This window comes from Cornus florida, unplaced genomic scaffold, assembly GCF_030987335.1.
Source record: "Cornus florida cultivar Cherokee Brave unplaced genomic scaffold, ASM3098733v1 CherokeeBrave_3.0.0_Hap2_Chr04, whole genome shotgun sequence".
In the NCBI taxonomy this organism is placed as follows: domain Eukaryota; kingdom Viridiplantae; phylum Streptophyta; class Magnoliopsida; order Cornales; family Cornaceae; genus Cornus; species Cornus florida.
The window spans coordinates 30,756,459-30,783,507 of NW_026775574.1; the positions used below are offsets into that span (position 1 = coordinate 30,756,459).

At 35.8% G+C, this 27,049-nt stretch overlaps 1 protein-coding gene across 1 annotated transcript; it reads right to left on the minus strand.

Moving 5' to 3' along the window:
- Positions 1-409: 409 nt before the first annotated feature.
- On the minus strand, positions 410-26,365 carry LOC132303105 (uncharacterized). The gene is made up of 8 exons (XM_059800192.1): positions 25,613-26,365; positions 24,310-24,412; positions 24,080-24,145; positions 17,333-17,506; positions 17,109-17,205; positions 929-1,062; positions 724-844; positions 410-622 (listed from the first exon to the last, which is right to left on the minus strand). Exons 1-6 carry the CDS (start codon positions 26,172-26,174, stop codon positions 940-942), a joined length of 1,125 nt encoding a protein of 374 aa, XP_059656175.1. The 5' UTR covers positions 26,175-26,365; the 3' UTR covers positions 410-622; positions 724-844; positions 929-939.
- Positions 26,366-27,049: the final 684 nt, after the last annotated feature.

Here is a 27,049-nt window from a genome sequence, read left to right on the forward strand (position 1 = left end):
ATTGAGACCTAGGAATTTTTATTCCCAAAACGGACTTCTCCAAGACCTTCTCTAAGAAAAGATGATCATATCATTGAAGATGCATATATCTCTGGTCTCCTCCATCAATCTCAAATCTAGTTGATACCATTATTTTCTTAAACTTATCATGCCACCATTTATTTTTTTATTTTAATTTTTGGCAAACACATGTAAAAAAACAAAAAAAAAAAATTTAAAATATTTAAATTGGACTAAGATGAAGAACTCGGAAATAATTGGGACTGGAGGGAACCAATATTTGCTTTTGACCTGATTGCATAAAATATTTCCAGATGTTTCTCTTCGTTGATCAAATCAAGCTTACATCAAAGAATGGAGTATCAATGTAAAAATAAAAATACATAAACATGATTTCAAAGGCAGACGGTTAGTCAATCAAAACTACTCCAACTTTGATAAACGTGTGACAATGTCCTCTTTTACATTAACCAGATGATAAAATTTAAACAACAAAAATCAAAGTATATATTATAAATTATTTATAAATAAAAAATGGTTCCAAACAAATGTTGCCTTCAAGGTTGAAATTCCCCAAACCATAAGCTAGCTACGTTCGTGAATGGACAGAGTGGTTCATAATCTGCAGCAGAGTTGCACAAGAGAGAATCGGATGATCAAAGAGTATCAGATTTAAGTGTAAACACAAGACAGTATAATTAATTAATACACAAGATAACTCACCACATATGGTGCTTTGTAAGGCCATGATCCGCATAAATTTGGTTACATTCACTTGCTAATTTATAACATACAAGTCTTGTTGAAAAGAATTTTGATTCTGAATCTGTGTTTTCCTACTATCCTGCAAATTTGAAGGAAAAATCCTCTAAATCACTCTAGAGAAGTGTTGCGTATTTTCATGTTCTCCTACAAAATTCTTCCTTACCTCATCTGAAATTAGCGGAACTCATCGTGGTACTCATAGTCTTCTTCGTCTTCGTTGAATATAGCGCTATAAAATACATATGGGCTCTCGATCATCTCTGTCAAGGTTAGACGTCCATCTTTATCTGCATCTGCCTGCAGAACAAATTAACAAATTTTCAACAACAGAACCTGTCTACTCGATATTAAGTTTATGATATGCCAAATGTGAGCCAAAAATAGCCAATACCATCATGCCATTTAGTAAATAGCTTGTAATAATAACCACCACCAACACTTATTCATACTTAGGGTAAGATAAACTCTAACATCCATTTCAATTCAAATGGACCATAACTGCAGATAATTTCAGAAATTTTCAACAAGGAAATCTCACTACCAAAAATAAAATAAAATTATAGCACAAAATCAGGTAATAAATCAACTCGATCCCAAAATTTGATTGTAAGTTTGTCATCTACATACAAACTTATATTACCACATAATCTAGGATTTGATATTTTTGTCTCACTTTACAAACACAAGTCAAAAACATGTAAAAGTTGTATAGCCAATGTTATCATTTTCAGATAAAAAAAAAAATTATAACTCAATTGGTAAGTTATTATAAAACTTGAAGTTCACAGTTAACCTTAACACTTTTGGATGAATAGTACATCCTTTAATTTGTTTTCAATCTAGATAAGACAATATATTAATCAACCATATATATATAGGACAATACTTGCCTACTCACCGGTGAAGAGGAAATTTATACTCACCATGTATATGCACGATGCTAAATTGACAAGTGTCCTTATATTGTAGAATTACTTTTTATTTAGTTTTGTACATCTAAAATAGATTATATATAACCAGCAAAAATATACTTTTTATTTAGTTTTGTACATCTAAAATAGTCTATATGAGAGGAGAGATAATTATAATTTGATTCGGATTCATTTGGGTTTACCTCGAATAGTTATCAAATTATTTATTTTTTATTATTTTAAATGTAAGGACACTTGTCAATTTAGCATTGCGCCACGTACGTGGTGAGTATAAGTTTCCTACTCAATGGTGAGTAGGCAAGTATTATGCATATATACATATATATATATATATTGATAAGTTATATTAACCAACCATATTACTTTATTTAAAATAAAAAAAAATAAAAAAACATATATTAACCCATATTAACAAGATACATCCTTGTTTTCAAGAACATGTTTTTAAGAGGTTTTGTGTTTCACATGGGAGAGAGTCCAGGATGTCTGGAGCAAGTGTCCGAAATAAACAATGGACATGTATATGAGGTGTCGGACAAGTATTTAGGAGTGTATACAAAGTGTAAGAATTTGACATGTATCTGATGCGGATACAACACCTTTTTTAGAACTGTTGGTGCTTCTCAGGACTCCAAAATAAAGAAAGTGAAACAGTAGTCAGCAACATGACTAAAAGATAACAATCATTAAAGTCATTAAGGGGCAACTATGACTGAAGGTTCTTAAACTTTTATAACAATCACTTGTCTAAGTATTTAAGCTCCTAAACTCTTTTATTCATTTTCTATTCTTTGGCCCCAACCAATAGAATTTAATAGTACGGCAAAGTGATAGAACTTTTCATCCACTCCTAGTTTTTCCCCTCTCTTACCTTTTCTATTAAAACTCCTAACCCTTTTTTAAAAAATCCTTATCTCATCCATAGTTGTTAAAGGCGCCGGAGGCGCAAGGCGCCACCTTGGCGCCTTGATTGACTTAAGGCGAGGGACTTGATATAGGCAAGCGCCTTTTGGGATAAGGTGCTGGGCTACAAGCGAGATGCAGGCGCGCCTGTTTGAAAAATAAATTTTTATTTTAATATTTTGTTATTATTTTGGTTGTGTAACTTGTCTTACTTGTATATTTTATTATTTGTTTATTTCTATTACAAAACCTATATACAACTTGCAAGTTACAAAGCAAAAAAAAAAAAAAAAAAAAAGAAATCAAAAAGCAAAAGGAAAGAAGAGACTCCAGAGACAGAGAAGTACGACTGTACGAAGCACCGAAGCCTGGACTCCACTCTCGGATCTGCTGGATCTGCGTCTGCGCCGAAGCCTGGTAAGTTCTCCTTCCCTCTCTCCTTCTTCTCTCCTTCTCTCCTTCTTGCTTCTTCTTCTCTTGAATCCCTTCTCGGTATTTTTTTTTTTTTCTCTCTTCTTCTTCTTCTTTTCTTCAGTTCTTCTTCTTCTCTCAGCTCTCTCGAGTCTCTACTCCCTAGTCTCTTTTACTTTTTATTTTTTGAGCCGATACCTCTTCTTTTATTTAATTTTTTTTTTTTCCCCTCTATTCTTCTTCTCTTGGCTCTCTTGCTCTTCTTTTATTTTTATTTTTTTTTTTTTTTTCTCTATTCTTCTTCTCTCGGCTCTCTCTGCTCTTTTTTTCTTATTCTTTTATTTTATTTTTTTATTTTATTCTTCTTTGAGCCAAGTCTCGGCTCTTCTTTTATTTTTTAATTTTTTTTTTTCTCTATTCTTCTTCTCTTGGATCTCTTGCTCTTCTTTTATTTTTTTATTTGTTTTTCTCTATTCTTCTTCTCTCGGCTCTCTCTGCTCTTTTTTTAATTTTTTATTTATTTTTTTAGGCTGGTCCTCTGTTTTTGGTCCTCTATTTGTTTGGTCCTCTGTAATATATAAAAGAATTAATTGATGCATGTGAGATACAATTGGAAGTTGTATATTGACTGTTGGCACTTGAAATTGTGGGCTGTGACCCTTGTGAAGGAAATTGGGCAGTGTTGTTAAATGGAGTAAGGGCTGTGTCTATGTATATAAAAGAGAATTGTTGCATGTTAGGTATTAATTGATGCATGAAACAAAATGCTTATATAGTTATATACATAACATTACTATGTCTCTCTCTCTCTCCACTGTTGAAGTCTGAGTGACTCATTCATTTACTATTGCATCTTTATATATACTATTGCATCTTTAATACTCTTGCATCTTTAATACTTTATTAGGTGGGTTTTGTTCTTTTTTTTTTTCAACGTGCGCCTTGCTTCAGTCGGGCGCGCACCTCGCCTTGCACCTTGCGCCTCAGGCTCCAGGAGGCATTTGCGCTTTTGTGCGCCTTGAGCCTTTAACAACTATGATCTCATCCCCCCCTCATTGCAACAGCCAATAAGATGTATTTAATGCTGTGGACTCCTAATTTTTTTTATTCATCCTTTATTCTTAGGCCCCAATCAATAACGTGTATTATTAATAGTAGGCACCTACAGTTTAATTCTTCTATATTCATTCATATCTAGCGGATAATTATTAATTAGCATTGGAAGGTGATAAAACTTTACATTTACTCCTAATCTTCCCCACTTTCCTATCTTTCCTATTAAACTCCTAATTTTTAATTTTTAATTTTTAATCTCTCCTCACGTTTCTTTTCTTCTCCACCTAAACTAAAATCTTCTCCATCTCTCTCTAACTCCTGATTTTTTATTTTTTTCTGAGTACCATACCCTTACTAATAATACAGTTAAGTATCATACCCTTGCTATAAAATCAAACTCCCTCTACAGTAAAAATTGGGTAGGTGCTCCCTGGCCATCTTCTACATTCTGTCTAAAGGACCATGATGGAGGACATCAATGAGGAAGTACAACAAGGCCACCAGCAATAAAATAATTTGGGCCACGACTTCAATTATAGTATAGGGTTAAAAAGACGGGAGTAAACTATGGTTAGGGATTTATGATCAAAAGGTTAAGGTTTTATAATGAAATTAGGGTTTGAAAGGACTGGTTGTGGTTATTGAGTGTGCGAGTGGTCATAGAAATTAATTTTTGATAAGTAATATTTCATTATAAAGCACTCAAGGCTGGACCGCACCCAAGGAAGAGTGGTCATAGAATTTATAGAAGAAATATAAAAGATACTGTAAATCTTAAAATCTCAATTAAAGCCCCGTAGGAGTCGTACCTAGAAGATATTACTCGAGTCTCACCATTAGCAAAGTATCCTTGAAAAATTAAAAAATTATACCTTATAAACTCCTAGCAAATAAAGAATTCCTAAACACACTCAAGTAAAAGGACCTGACAAAAACCATTATCAAAATGTCTAAGTTGAACACATAATAAAGCTAAAATTACGAAATTTTATTTTTTTCAAATGAAAAGGTGTTCGGGCCATGTGAGTTAGTAGCACTTAATTGGACATGATAGAACACAAACGTTTTGACACACCAAATCCTAAATTTATATGATATGAACACAGCATGGACACAATCACACATAAATACCACCACCACCAAAGCCTTTTTTTTCCAACTACTTGGGGTTAGCTATATGAATCATTATTTTCCATTCCGCTCTATCTAAGGCCATGGCCTCACTCAAACTGTTAGCAGATATGATATCTCCCCCCAAATAGCACGAATTTTGGCGATGTAACCTGAAACTATCAAGTCACCCTGAGAAATCCTGGTGATGTCTCGCTCCAACTGGAAAATCAGTGCATTATTCTGCATCTGAGAATAAGTGCGTTGAACTGAATCCCAAATCTACTTAGCAGTCTTCATAAACATATAGCCAACGGCTATGTTTGGCTGCATCGAATTGACTAGCCAAGACATAACCATAGCGTTATCTGCAAACCACTGTGAATATGCCTTCTCTGACTCAGATGGCTCTTTTTCAGAACCAGTAATATAGTCAATCTTGCCTTTGCCACCAATGAACAACTTGGTACACTCTGCCCAAATCAAATAGTTGGAGCCATCCAACTTCACTGTGGTGATTTGAAATTCTAGATTTTTTGATGAGTTGGTGGGAAAAATTGGACCATCACCCAAAGAACTTGAGCCAAGAGAATTAACAGTCAAGGATCCTAAATCTGCCATAATCTGTCACATGACAATAAACAATTCCAAAAACACCACAAATTCTATTAATAAATCAAAGGGTCTCCTCAGACCATAAACAATAACAATGTCTCCTTAGACCATTCCCAAAAAGTGCAAATACAAACATTTTTAAGGAGCGTTGCCCGCTTACATAGCCAGACAACCTCTTTCTTAATATCCAAAACCTCTCTGTAGACTCAAAAAATATTATCCAAGCCCTTCTAGGTATTGGAGACTAACTATCCCAATTTACCCAACCCTAGAAGAGTAAAAAATAAATTGTAAAACTTAAAAATACCTGTTTTCGATCACAAAATAGCAACACAGAAAAACATGATGTTGGAGAATTACGTGATTTATGTAATTGTTAGATAAATTTGGAAAGTATTAACTGTTTGATTTTGTGCTAATTATAGGCTAATATAGCTGGTGTATTAAATTTTAGGTTGACTTATTTTATTTCCTGATCTTCGGGATTTGGTTGTATATTCCTTAATTTACTGGATTCTGATCTGATTGTATTCAGCCTATAAAGGTCGGGCTGCTTTGTACTGGAAATGGATGAAATATACTTCAATTTTCCCAATTTCTGTGTTATGGTATCAGAGCCTTAGGTGCTCTCCCTGGGATAAAATATTTCATCACTTGTTACCTCCCCCTGACGAGAAGGATGATGAAAGAAACTCTCATGTTCAACAAATGTGACATCAATTGAAATGTAGGTTTTTCGAGTAGGCGGATGGTAACATTTGTAACCTTTTTGAGTTGAAGAGTAACCTATAAAAATACATTTAAGTGCTCGGGGATCAAGTTTGCTTCTTAGCATCTTGGAGTTCAGTTTTTTACAGAAGGAAAAAAACGAGATGTCAGAGGTTACACAAACCAGCTCTCAAATCGGAGGAGCCTACAATCCAATAACAAGTTCCTGGAGATCTACAGAACATTCAAGCTGCGTATAGGCTGAATGGAACGAACTATTTAAAGTGGTCTCAACTTGTTCAAACCTTTCTGAAAGGGAAGGGCAAGCCCAACCATCTTCTTGGAAAAGGGCCTAAGAAGGAAGATCCAAAGTTTGCTGCTTGGGACGAAGAAGACTCAATGATCATGTCATGGCTATGGAATGCTATGGTACCCGAGATAAGTGATACTGTCATGTTTTTGACAACCGCTCAAGAGATATGGGAGGCGATCAGACAAACTTATTCGAAGAAAAATGATGCAGCCCAGGTGTACGAGATCAAGGTGAAGCTAGCTGCTACAAAACAAGGGAACAAGACTGTAACAGATTATGCCAACACTCTGAAAAATATGCGGTACGAGTTGGACTATTACCAGGTTCTTGAGATGAAGATCAGCGAGGATGCTGCGTTGCTGAAGGTTTTCATAGAAAAAGACCGCCTTAATCCGGAATTCGATACTATAAGAGTTCAGACTTTGGGGAAAGGATTATCCACCCTAAATGAAGCAATTGCAACGATTCGTGCTGAAGAGAGCAGGAGAGGAGTTATGTTGGATTCGCAGCCATTGGAAGGATCGGCACTGCTTACAACCGCTGCTAGTGGGCAAACTTTGGAGAAGAAGTCTTCAGCTACTACTGATTATAAGAAATCTGACCCGAAGAGGACGTTCAAAGAGAATCTGGTATGTAACTATTGCAAGAAAACTGGTCATACGAAGGACACCCGCTATAAGCTACATGGAAGGCCACACAAAACATGAATGAGTCAAACCAGAATTCCGAAGGAAGAAGCTGGCAGCAAAAAGGACAAGCCCACGTTGCACAAAATAGCACTAATAATACCAGTGATCAACCGAATTCCAGCAGCAGAGAATTCTGTAAGGAAGACATTGATCGCCTCCGATCCCTTCTTGATTCACTCAAAGAACCTACAGGTGCCTGTTCATTAGCACTTTCTGGTATGTATTCTGGTTCTCATGCTCTTAGTGTCTCAAATAATGTTTTAATCCACCCACACTCTTGGATTGTCGACTCAGGGGCAACCGACCATATAACCAACTCATCCCAATCTTTTTCTTCTTATAAACCATGCCCTAGTAATAAAAAGATCACCATAGCTGATGGGAATTTAGTCACTGTTGCAGGACAGGGGGACATATCCTTAGGACCTTCCTTGTGTCTTAAAAATGTTTTACATGTGCCCAAATTGACAACCAATCTTTTATCTGTCAAACAAATCACCAAGGATATGAACTGCAATCTTATTTTCTCAAAAAAATCATGTGTGTTTCAAGACCGAGCTTCGGGGAAGACGATTGGGCATGCTGAAGTAAAGGATGGTCTCTACTGTCTCGAGCCCATGAGTGAAAAAGTGAGTACTGGAGTTGGTTGTTCATCTGTGCTTGTGTTTGATTTCTCCACAAATAAAGACAAAATTCTCCTTCATCATTTTCAGCTTGGTCATCCTTCCTTTAGAACTCTCAGTCTTATGTTTCCTTCTTTGTTTAAAAATGTTGATTTGAAACAGCTTCATTGTGATATTTGTGAAATTGCCAAACACAAACGTGTTTCCTTTCCTTTGAGCAATATTAAATCATCAGTTCCTTTTTATTTGATGCACAGTGATGTTTGGGGTCCTTCACGGGTTGCTAATTATTCTGAGGCACGTTGGTTTGTCATTTTTATAGATGATTGTATGCGGGTAACTTGGACTTTTCTCATGAAGCAAAAATCTGTTGTAGCCAATATCTTTCCAATATTTCATAACATGATAAAAACACAGTTTGGGCTGAAAATTAAAAAGGTGAGGACAGACAACGGGAGAGAATATTTTAACCAAATTTTATCACCAAATTTGAACCAAGAGGGAATAGTTCATGAGTCCTCATGCATTGACACACCCCAACAAAATGGGGTGGCCGAAAGAAAGAACGGACATCTTCTCGAAACTAACTGTGCTCTTCTTTTTCAAAGACAAGTTCCAAAATATTTTTTGGGGGAAGCCGTCCTCACAGCCACTCATCTCATCAACCAATTACCTACAAAAGTCTTAGATTTTAGAAGTCCTTGGGAAACACTTTCACATCATTTTCCAGACTTCCTTACTCAAAACAAGTTGTCTCCTCGGGTATTTGGGTGTGTTGTCTTTACTCATGTTCATGCTCACAATCGAAGCAAACTTGATCCCCAAGCACTTAAATGTATTTTTATAGGTTACTCTTCAACTCAAAAAGGTTACAAATGTTACCATCCGCCTACTCGGAAAACCTACATTTCAATTGATGTCACATTTGTTGAACATGAGAGTTTCTTTCATCATCCTTCTCCTCAGGGGGAGATAACAAGTGATGAAAAGGATGATGATGCAGATGTCCTCGATTTCGATCTTATGCCCAAATTGTCACCACCATCTTTGAGTCCAAGTTCTGCAACCGCTCCTGCCTCGGTTTCCTTTGGTTCCCCCTCCTACCGCGGCTTCTCCAAGTCCGGATTACATTCATTCCCAGGTTTCACTTCCTAATTCTGATCCCAGTTATGATATTCCTCCACTTCAAAATCCAGGTGTGACACCTCCTGAATCTTAACCACAATCTCCTCCTAAAAATCCAACTCCATCAATCAATCCAGTAGTCACTAAACCACTTCAAGTTTTTTCGAGAAGGAAGGGAGGCAAGACTAATCCGAAGCAAGCCCAAAAGTCAGAACCTATGCTTGGGAAAGAAACCACTCAGGAGAAAAACACTGCTCAGGTAAACAATTCCGCTCTTGTGTTTGATGAGACTGATTTCGAACTACCCATTGCAGTTCGAAAAGGTACCCGAAGGTGTACACAACATCCACTCTCTCATTTTGTCTCCTTTGAAAAATTATCTCCATCACATAGAGCCTTCCTTACTCATCTAAACTCAATAGCCATTCCTAAAACATTGTCTAAGGCATTAAACAACAGGGAATGGAAGCAGGCAATGAAATTTGAGATGGACGCACTGGAGAAGAACAAGACTTGGGAGATGGTCGAATTACCAAAGGGAAAAAAAACTATGGGATGCAAATGGGTTTTTTCAGTAAAATTCAATGTAGATGGATCTCTTGAGAGGTACAAGGGGAGGCTAGTAGCAAAAGGATATACCCAGACCTTTGGTGTTGATTATCAAGAAACTTTTGTCCTAGTGGCAAAAATGAACACAGTAAGAATTTTATTGTCTCTGGCTGCTAACTTTGATTGGACTTTGCAATAGTTTGACGTAAAAAATGCATTTCTGCATGGAGATCTTGAAGAAGTAATATATATGGAAGCTCCTCCAGGTTTCAGTTTTCCGAAGAAGAATAAAGTATGCAGACTAAGGAAGGCATTGTACAGACTAAAGCAATCCCCCAAGGCTTGGTTTGGCAGGTTTGCAAGAGCAATGTCAGCAATGGGTTACAAATAAAGTCAAGGTGATCATACTCTGTTCATAAAACACTCTTCTTCAGGGGGAGTTACAGTCCTCATTGTATACGTAGATGATATTATTGTCACTGGCAATGATCAAGCTGAAAGGGAAACTCTTAAAGCTAAGCTGGCCATGGAATTTGAAATAAAAGACCTAGGCAAGCTGAAATACTTCCTGTGAATTGAAGTTGCTCACTCCAAAGAGGGAATTTTCATCTCACAACAAAAGTATGTGATTGATTTACTGAAAGAAACAAGAAAGATAGGCTGTAAGCCCGTGGAGACTCCCATTGAACCGAATCATAAGCTTGGAGAAGCTGTTGATGATGAGCCAATTGACAAAGGAATGTATCAAAGACTTGTTGGAAGATTAATCTACTTGTCTCACACCAAGCCTAACATCGCCTATGCAGTTAGTGTAGTGAGCCAATTCATGCACAACCCAAAGGAAGTACATTTCTAAGCAATATACAGAATCCTGCAATATCTAAAATCTAGTCCAGGTCGAGGCTTATTGTTCAAGAGAGGATCGTGCTTGAACTTAAAAGTTTACACAGACTCGAACTATGCAAGTTCAGTGTCAGATAGAAGATCAACCTCGGGTTATTGTGCCTTCCTAGGTGGGAATCTTGTTACACGAAGGAGCAAAAAGTAACCAGTAGTTGCAAGGTCAAGTGCAGAAGCTGAATTTCGTGCCATGGCTTTAGGAATATGTGAATTATTATGGTTGAAAATAGTCCTGAAGGATCTTGGAGTTTCAGTTGAGAGGCCGATGAAGTTATACTGTGATAACAAGTCAGCCATCAATATTGCACATAATCCAGTGCAACATGACCGCACCAAGCATGTGAAAGTTGATCGCCACTTCATAAAGGAAAAGCTCGATAATGGACTAATTTGCACTCCGTACGTCTCAACAAGAGGACAACTAGCTGATGTACTAACCAAAGGGTTAGCCACTCCTGCGTTTCAAGGAATTGTCTGCAAGCTGGGGATGGAAGATATTTATTCCCCAACTTGAGGGGGAGTGTTGGAGAATTACGTGATTTATGTAATTGTTAGATAAATTTGGAAAGTATTAATTGTCTGATTTTGTACTAATTATAGGCTAATATAGCTGGTGTATATTAAATTTTAAATTGACTTATTTTATTTCCTGATCTTCGGGATTTGGTTGTATATTCCTTAATTTACTGGATTCTGATCTGATTGTATTCAGCCTATAAAGGTCGGGCTGCTTTGTATTGGAAAGGGATGAACTATACTTCAATTTTCCCAATTTTTGTGTTACATGTGTAGGCAACGTCACACAATGTCACAAACAGCCTAAGGTGGCTATCGCACAAGTAGCAAGGCTATTGATAGCTGTGGAAAGGTGTTGGCTCTAATACCAAGAAGAAATATATATAATAAATAAATAAAAAATAATAATAATAATAAGAATAAAAAATAAAAAATAAAAAGGAGATAATTGTGTAACGACTTGAAAGAGATAAATCACTCATTCAGAGCTTTAGTATGTATAGATAAAAAGAGCACAAGCTCATATTACAAGAAAGGATATGAAATCAAATCTAAATCAAATCACATCATATTCTATAACATAATCAAATCTCTACTAATACGGTAAGTCATTCCATAAATCGTGGCTATCATATCTGCTAACACAAACCATATGGTATAATATCTTTCCTTACTAACTCTATTTACGGTAGCTTCGTCTTCTCATTCCCCTAGTATTACCTAGGATGTAGACTATGTCACTCTTCCTAATTGCCACACTACATGTTCAAGCAATCTTAACCGATTTTCTCTCATTTAATCTCCAATTGGTGTTACTCCAACCATCTCAGAAATGTGATCATTTCCAATTCTATCATTTCGAATCTTAACACACATCCATCTCAACATTTGCATTTTCGCTACTCACTTTATGCACATATTGTTTCCTAGTTGCCCAATATGTTGTTCCATAAAGTACGGCTAATCTAAATGGTGTTCTATATGTTAGACAGCCCCTTAAATTTAGGATTGATATTAGCTTGTATATTTGCATATCTTTTGTTACATCCCTTTTTGTAACACACATATAAATACCCTATTGGGATGAATACAACTAAGTTGAATTTATTTTATTTTATTTTATTGAGTAGAGGCTCCGCCTCCTCCATGAGATCCCTCCAACATGTCCTTCTGTATTGAGGTACTCCTTGTTCGATGGTTGTCTGGCTTTATTGTTGTTACTCCATGTCTTCCTCTTCTACCAACCCTGGCTCTACGAACTATGCTACATCTACACCAATAATCTCTGTAGTGTGGTGTTCCTCATTCAGTCTCTAACATCACCAATTTGGTAACTGAAGTTGACTGACTCAAACTCTCTCCTTTAGTGCTCTCAGGTCAAGCCATATCTGGTTGGCCATACTTTTTGTCGCTTTGTTGATTGGCTTCTATCCCGCGGCCTCAAAATTCCTCAAGACAATTGTTGGCCAACCTGGAGTACCAAACCCAGATTAATTGACTTGTCTTTGCACTCATCAGATATTCCTTAGTCTTCTCAATGCCACCTTCTCTGAGACTATTTTTGGGAATGGGTTGTTGGCCTCCACACTTCATGAGATGTTGGACCAGCCTTGAGTGACATTTCTCTCAACAATTTGTTGCTCATGCCTCTACGATTTGAATCCGTCTCATGTCTCTCACCAAGGAGAACCGCTCCATCTTTGACTATCTCTTATATATGCCAAGTCCCCGGCTGATCTTTGGCTTCTATTGGTCAACCGTCAACCAATATCCAAGGATAATTTAGTCACTTGTGTTCTTCGGGTTTGGGTCCAGGTTCTGAGATGATTATAACAGTTATACTGCATTTTCTGCCGTTGCCTTCATTTCAAGACCTTCGGGCTCAGCTACCATCCTTTGAGGCTCAGACTTCTGCTCCTACTCCGCCTCCTCAATCTGCACTTCTGGCTCAACAGGATTATGTTCCTATTGGGATTTCTCCTACACCTTGAGTTTTTAGAGAGGGTAATAATTTTGGTAATACAGGTGGCAACTGCCGGAATCGGAATCGCAACCGGAGTTGCAACAACAACAATCGTGGCTCGGCTCAGGGTTCTACTGGCTTTTCTGATTCTCTTTGTTACTTGTACAATGGTACTCGACATGTTGCCCTCCAGTGTCCTCGTTGGTGTGCTCGTCCGACTGCTGATTCTCTGAATACTGCCTTCGCTGGTATTCAATTGATTCAGCCATCTCCTTTGTTACCATTCCCTATGTAGAGTTATCAGCAAAACGTTTAACCACAGTCCTTTCAACCATCGTATTAGAATTATCAGTCAACTACTGCTAATGACCCAAATTGGTACCTGGACACTGGTGCTACTCATCACATGATCATAGTTCTCAAGGGCGTCAGAGGTGCATGCTAGAGGCACAGCCATAGTGCCTGGAGGGTACTTAGGCGAGGCCCCTTTGATGAGGCGCGCGCCTTTAGGTCAGAGGCAATGAGCTCGAGGCGCGTCAAAGGCACGCCTCATTGAAGTTTTTCTTTTTAAATGGCTTTTTACTTCTTGTACCAAGTCAAATTGAATTATTGCTGGTTACCCACAGGAAAAAAAAAAAAAAGAGAGAGAGGAACAGTGATTTATTTCCGGTTGGCCAACTTGACCCAAAACAAAATCAAAAACAGAACCCAAAAAATAAAAAATAAAAAATAAAAAAGAGGCAGTGACTGCATAATGAAGCTCTTGAAGACGAAAAAGGCCGTTGTTGGGGATATTAACTCCCTCCAATCCACTCAACGGTCTTTTGTTAAAAGTTAAATCTATCCTTCATCACACACAACAAAAGCATCATCATAAGACAAGCATATATGAAGATAACAATCACACATATCCGCACAACACAAATTTTACATGGTTCATCGAACTCTAAAGCTACATCCACGGAAAGAGAGATTCCAGTATGATGTATCAAGGAAGAGATTATGTAACTAGATGTCAAAACCTTACTCACTCTCACTCATCACACTCTTCGGCTACATATTTATACTAAGGGAACCCCCCCACCCCAATTTCCGTCCCCCCCTCTCTATCTCACACTCGTCTCTATTGATAAGAGTCTTCACTAAATTCCTTGTAGGACAAGAATTCCACAACTTGTCTACAACGAGTTACCGTACTCTTAAATAGCAGCCTAATACGCCACAACTTCCTTCCCAAATCTTCACCCTTTATCCACAAATTTGCAAGCTTCCAAAAAGTAATAGGAAACTTATTCCCACACATATCAAGCATGTTGGACTGGTCCAAATAAGCAATCCCTTCAATCTTCACCCTAGTTAAACTGGTCCAAATAGAACAACTCCTTATCTTCAATCTTCCCCCGTTGGACTGGTCCATCTTCTCCAAAACACTACATACACACCGAATTCGAGTCACAAAACCCAACAGTCTCCACCTAGGCTCAAAATTAGTCTTCATGCGCTCCTCCATAGCTCCACCTTGACTTAAGATATCTCCACCTTGAACAAAAAAAACTCTCCTTCCTCCATCTTCTTTCCTTCCCATCCCATTGGTACATAATTGCTCATGCATGGCAACCCACCAACCAATCAACTCATGCTCATCAATTGTTTTTCTGGCTCAAAGCAACAAACATCTCTTCTTCATACCATCACCATCGCCCCATCTTTAAAACGAGCATCCTCCGGCTTATCCCAAGACTTGTTCCTCATGGGCTTCACACTATAACCTTCTTCCTTATCTTCACCATCTTCGTGTCATCATCAACTCTGATTGAATCTCCATAACACCTCATGATCAACCTTTGCTCTAACAAACTTCATATTAACCTTCAGCTCTAATCTTCAGGACCAAACCATAGGCTCTGACCCACCATCGGCTCTAACACCAGTTTTTAGGGATATTAACTCCCTCCAACCCACTCAACGGTCGGCTATTGTTGAAAGTTAAATCCCTCCTTCATCACACATAGCGGAAGCATTATCATCACACAAGCATATATGGAGATAACAATCATACACAGCCACACACAACAGAATATTTTACACGGTTCACTCAACTCTAGGGCTACCTCCATGGAGAGAAATTTCACTATTATGTATCAAGGAAGAGAATATACAACTAGATGTCAAAACCCCACTCACTCATCACACTTTTTTTAAGTCAAAACCTAGCGCAAGAGGGCGAATTTCTCTTTCTTTACTGCTTTTTAAAGATGTGTTCTCTTATTTCAACTTTTCACACTTTAAGGGCTCTCCTCGCATTGACTCTTCACGTTTACATGTGGTCTTTTCTCTTTTTCTTTCTCCTTTCTCAAGCATGCCTTTAGCAGACTTATTCCAATCAAAATAACATTATGGTGTAACCAATGTTAATAAGCACAGCTAGGATCATGATAACTGTTAGCAGATATAATAGCCACGATTTATGGAATGACTTACCGTATTGGCAGAGATTCTATTGCACAGAATATTATGTGATTTGATTTAATTTCCTTTCTTGTAATATGAGCATGTGCTCTTTTTATCTATAAATACTAGAGATGTAAATGAGTGATTATCTCATTCAAGCATTTACACAATTCTCTAATTTTTCTTCTTTTTATATTTCTACTTGGTATCAGAGCCAAAATAGTCCGACTGCAATGAGGGCATTACGAGTTCGGCACCACCCATTCGGGAATGGTCTAAGGTGACATCGCCCATCCGGGAGGTGTCGGGTAGGAAGGGTGGTCCGACCTCAATGACGGAGTTGCGAGTTTGGCACCACCTATTCAAACATAGTCTGAGGAGACATAGTTGTTTCTTTTTATAGTCTGAGGAGACATTGTTGATTCTTTCATCTTCATTGTTTAAACATATGTATGCAGCGGAATGGTCTGAGGATACATTGTTGTTTCTTCCATCTACATGTTTCAAACATATGTATGAAGGGAAATGGTTTGAGACATTGTTGGTTGTTTAAGGTCTTAGGAGACATGAATCATAATTGGTTATTTACGGTCTGAGGAGACATTGTTAATTGTTTATGGTCTGAGGAGACATTTTTGATTTGTTGATTGGCACTTAATTTGAGAGAAAATCATCGCTAGTCAGATTTGCACCCCATCTGTCACAAACTCTCAGCACAGACATTCTTACAAAGGGTGTCGGCAAGATTGTGTTGAGAATGAATTGTCCAAGTTGGGCGTTTCAGATATCCATGCACCAACTTGAGGGGGAGTGTTAGCAGATATGATAGTCACGATTTATGGAATGACTTACCGTATTAGCAGAGATTTGATTATGCTATAGAATATGCCATAGAATATGATGTGATTTGATTTAGATTTGATTTAGTTTCATTTCTTGTAATATGAGCATGTGCTCTTTTTATCTGTAAATACTAGAGCTATGAATGAGTGATTATCTCATTCAAGCTTTTACACAATTCTCTCATTTTTCTTCTTCTTATATTTCTACCATAACATTTTGATTCAGTTTAAGCAATTACTCTTCTGTCCTCCCATTGTCAAAAATCTATTCACAGATCTGACATTATACTGGAATGGATAAATATAGTTAATCTAATTAGCCAATCAAGCTACACTAGCGAAATAAGAGAATTTCAGCATGACAGATACTTCAACTGCTTGTTTGAAGAGTCCCTAAAGGCAGTTTTTTACGAGTATTATTTGTCCTCAATCGTATGCTTCAACTATGTTAGTCATGATATGGAATTAGACAAAGTCAATCAAAGAGCAAAAAGAATATTTTCCCACTGCGATGGCAGAGGAAGCCATATGCAAGAATTTGATACTTATTATAGAAGTTCCATCCTTATGTTAACATATTTAAACTCCATAATCAATCATCCCAAAACAAATAGCCCTCTTTCTGTCAAATGAATACCTGCGTTATGATGTATTCTGCCTGCTGTTTCGCATAGTAATGTTCTGATGGATGAAGCTTTCCAATGATAGGCAGCAGTTCTGTGTGTGAAATGTATCTATGCAGAGGAATACGATTTCAGGTAAGCAATAAAATCATCAAAAAACTCAAATCATCTGATGAAAAAGGGAAATGAATAAGAAGCATGTCCCCAATCGAAAAAAAGAAGATATCTTGATAAGTACCCATCACCATCTTTGTCAAGCTGCGCAAACAACTTTCTAGCTGGTGCTTCCATTGAATCATCAGATTCGTGTGTAGAATTATGAGCCTCTTCATCATAGTTCCTTACAAAGTCAAAGAGCCCATGAAAAAATTCTTTGAAGTTAACCTTCCCATCTTTGTCAGTATCTCTTTCCCTGAAGTGCAAAGGCAAATGTTCCAATCAGTGAACTTAAGGCAACTTATTCTACATTTCTACATAGATCAAGCACAACTGCAAATATAAAATTAAATGAGAGAAAGATGAAATATGTAAGAAATTGAATGAAGTCGCTAGTGGAAGTCATTGAACAAACAACAATTGCAAAATGTACCATGTACTTTTAGTTGAAATCAGAATAAAAGGGTCATTAACCAGGGTTGAATCCTTGAATCTTAAAGAAATACATGGAATTAATGGTTGTATTAGCTGATTTATATTTACTGTCTTACAGAGTACTTGTACATTGTTCAATTGCTTTGAATTTTTTTAGTTCGTGTTGGAATGAATGAAACCTAAATATTGACATGATTTGGTTCAACCAAGTTAAGGCATAGAATTGCGAATTTTTATTGATGGGCAAACAAAGCCCTATGTTTGGATTTGGATTTTAGGTTGTTTAGTAGTCCGATTAACCTGGGAATATGCTAGTTTGGGAAAGAAACCCACTGGCGGTGAGTTTCTGGAAAAGCAAAGAAGAAAGAAGGTGATTTCCTCTAGGCAACGCTTGACCAGTTGCAGGCTTGGCACATGTGGGGCCCACCCGGGCCCTTCATTAAGAGTCTTAAGGCTCATTTTGGTCCACCCTCTCAGCTCAATATTTTAAGCTCACTCCCAGTTCCATTCGAAATAAAAATATATATTTAATTTGAATTTAAATTGATATAAATTATGGAAAAATATATTATAACCAAGGAAAAAATTAATTATATAACTAATTAAAATACATCTAATAAACTCAAATTAGGCATAGAGATTGAGTTTAGATGGTCTTAGACTGATTAATCATGAAATTAGTTAGAAAAGTACCATTTTACAAATAAAAACCAAGAGGACAAATTAGTTTTAAGTAGTTTGGCCTTAATAGGTAGCTAAATTGGGTGGAATTAAAAGTTTTTTGATATAGTTATCTCCTTGCTTCGGTTTGTGTGCATAGCTCACATATAGCACATATGTATGAATGTTGTGAGGTGATTGATGCTGGTTGATGGTTTTGGTAATGATGGAGACGTGTAGTGTGGACATGCTATGTGCTAGTCCAAATTTGCTTTGGCGCACCAATTATTCAAGCCGCGCATGCTCAAATAGTAGTATTAGATACACATCCCTTGGGGACAATACTCCGGATTAGATCATGTATCTGCTCTATTGCTGAGGTATGTGCATGGGTGAAGTTACGTATCTCCACTACACTTGCATGGAGAGTTATGTAGTCTCTCAGCAATGAGGAAGGTAGGGTGCCGGTTAGTTGTGTTGCTTGTTTCGTAGCATCAGACAGATGGGATCTCTCATTGAAGGCGACGTTGGTTTATGAGTATGACTGCTGAGGATTGTGTTTGGATAGTTGAGTGGCTTAAGTTCATCCATAGTGATAAGAGGATTAGAATTACAGAGTCATGACCTTATAAACCATTGGAATTGTTTAATTATGTTGACGTAATAATAATTGATATAACTGTAATAATTATAGATTTATGGTCATTATTGACAATTAGTTTGACTGTTGTTTATTGGACTTTCCAAGCTCACCCAATTTTTCTTCCATACAATGCACGTACTTGAAATATTGGATGGCTAATGACCTGTTGTGGTGGCTTATAGTAGAATTTATGTTTCTTGTTTGGTTTGATATTCTTTTATTTTACTTCAGAGAAACATTATGCAGTCAGGATTCTTAAGTTGAATTTTTTAAACATGAATTTTATTTATTTATGGATATCAGTTGTTTTATTTTAAATTGTCTTGGTCTTGAGATTGATATTACATACATAGATATTGTGAAAGGTTTAATGTGTGATGAAAGAGAGAGAGGAGAGAGCAGATGGAGCAGAGCAAAGAAATGGTGGAGGGGCAGCCTCAGTTTCATATTATTAACCCTAAACATAAAAGGGTTAGATACAAAGACAAGAAAGGCCTATTTGCATAATGGCCACAAACTCTATATACAATTACAAACTGACCCCAACATAAATATATATATCTACATATAAATGTTGTAACAGATATGTTTGGAAATTTTGATACAGCAGGTTGATGCCAATTGTTATTGAGTTGAATTTTGTTTTAAATGGAATGGTATGGTTGTATCCAATCATGCACTTGTTAAGTGAAAGGTCAAGTTGCACTTATCTCAACTCAGGGGGCATGACATATCTAACTTATATAATTATACATACATGTCAAAATTATATATGGACTTTACAACTTCATTACTAATATCTATTGTTATATAAATTATAACTTGGAAATGTTAGAATATTTATATTAGGACACATTTGAAATTAGTTTACCCACGGGTATTATAGTCTTTCATTACTTCTGTACTTTTGTGTGTGTATATATATATATAAGATATTAACGTGAGAAAGGAGTAGGTTTTTCTTCTCACAGAAAGTTCCCCAACCCATGTCTATTGTATTTCACTCAACAGAAAATATAAATATTTATGTAAAAATAGAAAAAAAAAATTAAAAAATTAAAAAATTGGCCTCCTCAGCCAGGCTTGGTGATGTAGGACATAAACGCTCTCATACCAACTGATGTAGGACGTAAATACTATAAGCCAAATTGATGGCGGACCAAGAGTGTTCTAACATTAATTGATGTTGGACAACGGAGAAGAGAGGGAAGAGAGAGAAGAGAAGAAGAATATGGAGGAAGAAGAAGATCTTAATGTGCTTTGATCCAGCTTTAGGAGGATTGTAATCTCCAACAACCTTTATACAATCTATTGAAGCAACTTCTCCAGAGTCAATCTTGTCATGATGTCTTAAACATTCCCTTTAAGTCTCCTATCATCTTGAGTTTTATTTTATGGATGTGAATTCACTAGAAACACACTGACTATGAGGGTGAGTTGCTCAAGTTGAGCATGGATTTGGTCAATTGCCTGTTATAAACAAAGAAAGGTACCTTGCCCGGACTCCCCTGATGTATTGACTAAGTTAAGACACTCTAGACAACCATTCAGAGGTAAACAAAGACCAGCAACTAGAACATGAAAACTACTTAAACAGCAAAGCGAACTACTTGGCAGAATCTGAAAATAGCAAACACCTAGGAATGATGTGAGAACAAAGTGAAACGAGAATTAACATAATGAAGAGCCTTGGATAATGCAAAATAACCAAAATATGTGATTTCAAAGTGCAGGACAGTATGCGTCAATTTAGTCCCAAATGCCAAAACATGAAAACAATGACCCTGTAAATCTAAGACAGCAAAGATAAATAGTAGTAGTTATGCTCTTGTAAGAAATTTATTAAGCAGTTAACATACAGAAAATATACACTGATATTTTGTTAAGAAGATGATGATGATGATGAAAGGAGAGAGATGTAGGAGAGCCAGAGAGTAAAAGATGCGAGAAAGAACGGAGGTGGTACTCACCATAAGATGTTCTTACAAAATAACCAACCACCCCACAATGACGTAAGAAAAGGTATATATAATAAATTACTGAAGAAATTCAGATCCTAGAGAATGGTTTCTTAACTTGTGTGTCATCATCGTATATAACAATCTTAAGTCTCATGTGAGTGATGTCACGAAGACAGTTTAGTTGTCATGTGTACTGCATGTGACTTCCTAAACAACTAAGTGGATCTGGATAAACCTCTTTGCCCCTAATATTTTATGATAATAAGTAGAAGTGACATAATATCATTAAAGATAGTAATAAACTTAAAAATTAAATAGAAGAAAAAAAAAAAAAAAAAAAAAAAATCCTTAATTACTAAGCTATGTGAACTATCTTAAACTAACCAAGTAGAGTTACGGAATCAATCATCTCAAGGCAGCTCTTGACTGCTCCGATTTCTCCAATCATAGATATAGTTTTGCTTCCTACTAATTAACATGGGAAATAAATCATATTCTAATGTACACCAGAAAACTTCTGTTTTAACTAGCTTTCAGTTGCACATTTGTCTGTACAAGTTTATGACTCGATAGTTGAGAGAAGCAACCAAATTAATAAAGGTCAAAAGTCAAAAATAAGTTCTAAAGCCGATTTGAACATATGTGGCTTGCAAATTGAACAAATTGCTCTGTTTGCAACTTTGTTTAGACCCTGCACAATACTCCACGGAGGGGAAGTAAACAACACGTAATGCTCTTCCGTGTGAATGATGTCTCCAAAGTCATTATACGTCAAAAAATCCGTATGAATGGCACAGCCACACAAGAATATCACCATTGTGAAGTTCCAATTTTCTACTTTAGATACTTCTTTTCATTTCTTTTCCCTTTTCTTTTGTGAACTTCAAGCATATTTGAATATGTTTCTTTCATAATTTGTTTTTTTTTTTTTTTTGATAAGTAAAATGTATTAGAAAGCGTTCAAAAGGAGAACGCGCCCCGAGATATACACAAAAAGAATCTATGAACTCAAAGAACCCAAAAAGTCCACAATGTCCTCTAAAACATAGAGTTGCCATTAAATTAAAGTTCTTAAACTGATTTTTTTTTTTTTTTTCGATAAGTCAGAATTCATTAAAAGCGTTCAAAAGGGGAACATAGACAAAAAGCCAAATAGAACCTCTAAACCCTCAACAAATCAAAAAACTCTACAAGTTCATCCAGGGATTTACAATTTCTCCCTAGAACCCAAAAAAAAAAAAGTGATAAGAATGGAGAACTTCAATGATCCTATATGATTTTCTTTTCCTTCAAAGGATCTCCTATTTCTTTCAAGCTATTGACACCACCATACGCACAAAGGAGTAACCCTCCAAGAGTCACAAGCTTGGGCCCACACTAAATTAATTTTTACCACAGATCAACAATTCCAAGAAAAAACCATTAGGAAATTCCATTTCCAGCTGGATTGAAATTCACATCAAAGACAAACATAAAGACATTGCAACCTCAAAATTTTACAGTTTCTTAAATTCCATGATCTTAACTACGTACAAGTCTACAAAAAAAATTCCATAATTCCACTTCAAAAGGGTAAAAAAAAAGCTAATAATATATGATGAATGGGGCTCCTCTGTTTTTGGTGGTGTGTTTAGGAGCAGAACAGGCACAAATTTAAAGGGGAGGAACTTCCCGTCCACAAATTGAAACAAGCAATGCTTAGTTCATTTGTATATGGGCCTCAAAGAAGGATTATGTTTCTTGAACTTCTTTTCATGCACTGAAAAAGAAGGATTGTGCTTTCTTCTATTTCTTTTACACACTTTGTAACAGATCTGGACTCTAAGGCAAGCTATCGTGTTTGTTTGTGTTGTTCTCTTGAATGCTTCCTGTGTACTTGGGTCACAACGCCTTTTGGTGGTCATTACTTAAATTTACTTCTAGAAAAAAAAGTTCACTTTTAAAAGGGTTGCAATTCACACCAAGACTAATAAATCACAAGACCTTATAAAAAGTGCTGCAAGTCAGAAAAATGTAGTTGACACACATAAGTGCAACTAAATTTAAAGTATAAGAATTATACAAGGATATAACACTTTAATGATGGGACCCATTTAAATTGTTTTGGCACTCACGTAGTATTATATTTAGAACAATTATAATTGTTTTACCATATAACCCAACAATTATCAGTTTGACAAACTCCAACTTGGGAAAGGAGGAAAACCAGCATCATCAAACACAGCTACATAATTGAAGCCATTTTCTGAGTTGAGTGAATTTCCGGGAAGAAAAAAAAAGGAGGGAGTTGAGTGAAACCCTTTCTCACCTCAATTGTGTTTTACTGAACTTATGAAATAATAATAATAATAATTGAAGCCATTTTCTTTCCTGTTGTTTATATAATATAAATATCATACTTTTCCACTACTAAGTAGGATTGAATGAACAAACGAAATTTAGAAAACCATAACTGATTTTTTAATTTAAAAAGATCGCCATTTTTTAATTGCCATATGAAAATGAATGAGGTAAAATTTCTAGTTAGCTATCTAATTTTATCCATCCCGATATTAAGAAATGACAGACAAGTTCTTGCAGAGATTAAAAAAAAAAAAACTAATCAAATAATCCACTTTTAATAATCTAAAAAGAATATTATGCAGCACTTGCATCATAATATCATATATCTTGCTAAGATTTAAGATGACAATTTTATTTTAATTTTTTATAAGTAAGATTGTATTAGAAAGCGTTCGACCAGGAAATAAGATTTGAGATGACATATGACCCAGCATGATATGCATAAAAAACTTAGCACAAAAAAATTAATTGTTATGACATAGACATGAATGCACACAAAATTTCATAATGATGTCTTTGTTCAAACAGACGTAATCATACCATCAGTTTTTCACAAGAACACAATTTATTGACAGTAAGCAAGAAGAATATATTGCTACTAAAGGGAAGAAATCATAGCCCTAAATAAATGAATGCACCAAAAAGGAAAAAGAAAAATGGAATCAGATTAGGAAATAAATATTAGGTTTACAAGGACAAAAACAACAAAATCATATGAGAATAGAATGCATAAATTTTTATTTAAAGAGAAAAGATAAAAATAGGAACTTGACGGAAACTATGGTACCTTATTTCCTCTTTGCACAACCATTGGAGTAGTTTTGGGTTCTTGCTGTCAGCTGGGTGCAGAAAGCTAGAAACAATGAAGAGAATATATTAATAGACAAAGATTAACTGCACTTGAAAGGAACCAAAGAAAACAGATAGAGTTCAGAAAGAAGAAAAAAAAAATAAATAGAGATCCTTTTTTTTTTTGCCGAGTAAAAGTTCCCAAACAGTGGAAGGCTGGAAGCTTACTCATTGAACTCTGTAATATTCAGAAGGCCATCTCCATCTGCATCTGATGCATTGAAATGCTCCTGTTTCCACCAACCCATATCATACCCAAATGAAGTATTATCTGGTAGAAGAAACACATATCAGTTACCAGGACAAGGCCATAGGGAAACAAGGTATTGCCATTTACATCATATGCAGACACATATGTCAATATAAAATCTAAGCAAGAACTTCAATCTAGAATAAGTTGGGTCACAATACCAACCACAATAAAACTTTCTAGACCTAGAATGATGCAACTAATCCTAACCACAAATAAGTAAGAAATAACAAGATTCAACGCCCCCACTCAACTTTTGTATATATAGTTTTTAAAAATTATTTAAAATTATTGAAAAAACCTTCTTTTAACTGGTTTTTTTTTTTTTTTTTTTTTTTTTTTCATAAACACTCTTTGCACGTAACTTTCCCAGAACTCGCATTCATATCCTCCCATTTATTCATCGTTACCTGTCTTTTACCCTCTCAATCTTTCTCCAAGACAAATACAAGAAGAGAGGATCATAGTTGAGAGTCTAGGGGACGTATTTGGCACATGTGGTTTTGTATTTGGGATGAACTCCCCAGTTGAGTGTGCTTTTATGATACATTAATTAGCCAAAAAAAAGATTAATAATATTAGTCTTCTGTCATTTTTCAACATATTTCTTGACCTCGAAGAAAAATTCTTTACTTTGAAAAAAAAAAAAGAGTCAAAAGTAAAATTCTTTATATCATTTTTTTCATCCAATCTCACTCATATTTCATTTTAGGTTACAAAATAAGAATTTTGTTAACATTTATGCATTGATTATAGATAGCTTGAAATTATACTGTCGCCCGCAGCTCTCCTCAAATGTTTTAATGAAATCTTTCTTCTTTCTTTTTTTAAGAATTCATTAAAAGTCATCAAATTTTAATGAAATCTTAGTTATTTTTTTCTGTAAATAATGAAATCTTAACAAAATATATATGTATATGTATACATATTTGTGAATTGGTTTTTCAAATAATCAAGACTGGAGAGTCTTAAATTAGGCAAACAGTTCAAAATCAAACAAACAATCAAAGCTTTGAAGAAAAAAAATTAGATAGTACTGGGCTCTCAATCATCTATTGAGTCCACAAAAATATATAGATAAAACTAAAAAATGGCAAATGAACAACAATTCATCAAAATCATCAACCTTTAAACAAGTTTTTATCAACCCTTTACCTATAACATACAAATCCTTCAACAGTGAGTAAAAAGTTTAGGAATGAAACATAAAAAATACATCACCTGAGTTGCGAACCCAACTAGGGGGAACATACTCGGCGAAGGAGACAAACCCATCACGGTTCTTGTCGTGAAGCTCCATATCCCTCTGAGTTCGATGCATGACCACCTTCTCCGACTGCTTCAGATTCCACTGGGTGAGCTCGTGCTCGGTCACGTACCCATCCGGTGGGCCAACGTCAAGCTTGGGGAACAGCAACACCAACCTGTTGGTCACATTGAACTTATCCTCGTCGTTCAAGTAATCCTCCGCGTCCATGAATTCCTCCCATTCCGGCTGCGACTCAGCCCCGGGAGCTTCTTCAACTAAATCCTTGTGCGCGTGCTCAATGTACATCTTCTCCCACTGCTTGTCCTCTCGCCGCCGCTCGATCTCCGCCACCAGAGGGTCGAATGCCACCGGTTCGTGGTGGTGGCGTTCGTCCCCACCGCCGTAGTAGGAGAAGCTTGAGCGGAGCTTGATGCGGCGGTGGCGTTGATTAGGGGGTTTCTTGGGAGAATGAGAGATGAGAAAAAGGAGGAGCACAGCTACTGTGATGTAAGCAATTACAGACACTTTGCCCATCTCGTCTAGAGAGAGAGTGAGAATGGGAAAAAGAGAGACCAAATTGTGCAGTCTAGAGAGAGAAAATGATGATAGGAAGAGAGATGCCAAATTGTGCAGAGAGAGAGTCTGTATTAACTATATTACAGAGAGAGAGAAACGCTGTTGACGAGTTGGACTGAAGATCAAAGTGAATGGAAGAAACCCACATCAAAGAGTTACAGATCTGTTCAGGGCCATTTATTACTGCCTCCTTACTTTGGACAAATTATATATTGAAATTCAAAAAATTGAATTAACGACATAGTCTTGTTCAGTTAAGGTTAATTATGTAATTTTATTTCACATTTAGTAACTTGATTTTCAAATTGCATTTGATATTTATTTTCTTTATATATTTCCTTATCTAATTAGATATCATTTTATTAAAAAAAACTCATAATAAATAATAATAGGTAATTTGAGTTTTATAGAAACTCTTCCAAACACTTTATATTAATTAAAAATAAATATAAACTCATAATAAATAGGTAATTTATGTTAAAGTGTTATAAAAACTCTTTTATCAATTAATAAGTATTTTTTTATATTAATAAATAAATACTAAAATATTAAATTAGATACATAGATAAAAATATACTAGTAAAATCTACGTGCATGCGCATGAGCGAAAGTATGTGTATAACTGTAAAGTAAAAATAAAAAATGATAAAAAAAAAAAAAAAAATTATATATAAAAGAAAAATTTTGCATTATATATAAAACAAAAATTTTGCATTATTATTTATTATATAAAAATAATTTTAATTAAGAAAATAAAAAAACTCATAATAATTAGGTAATTTGTGTTAGATTTTTATAGAAACTCTTTTAAAATATCTTTCTACATTAAAAGT

Coding starts and splice junctions, on each gene's coding strand:
- LOC132303105 (XM_059800192.1), bottom strand. CDS start 26,174: ATGGGCAAAGTGTCTGTAATTGCTTACATCACAGTAGCTGTGCTCCTC. Junction 17,206..17,332: donor CTTGACAAAGATGGTGATGG/GTACTTATCAAG, acceptor TCCTCTGCATAG/ATACATTTCACACACAGAAC. Junction 1,063..17,108: donor CAGAATACATCATAACGCAG/GTATTCATTTGA, acceptor TTTGTTCTGCAG/GCAGATGCAGATAAAGATGG.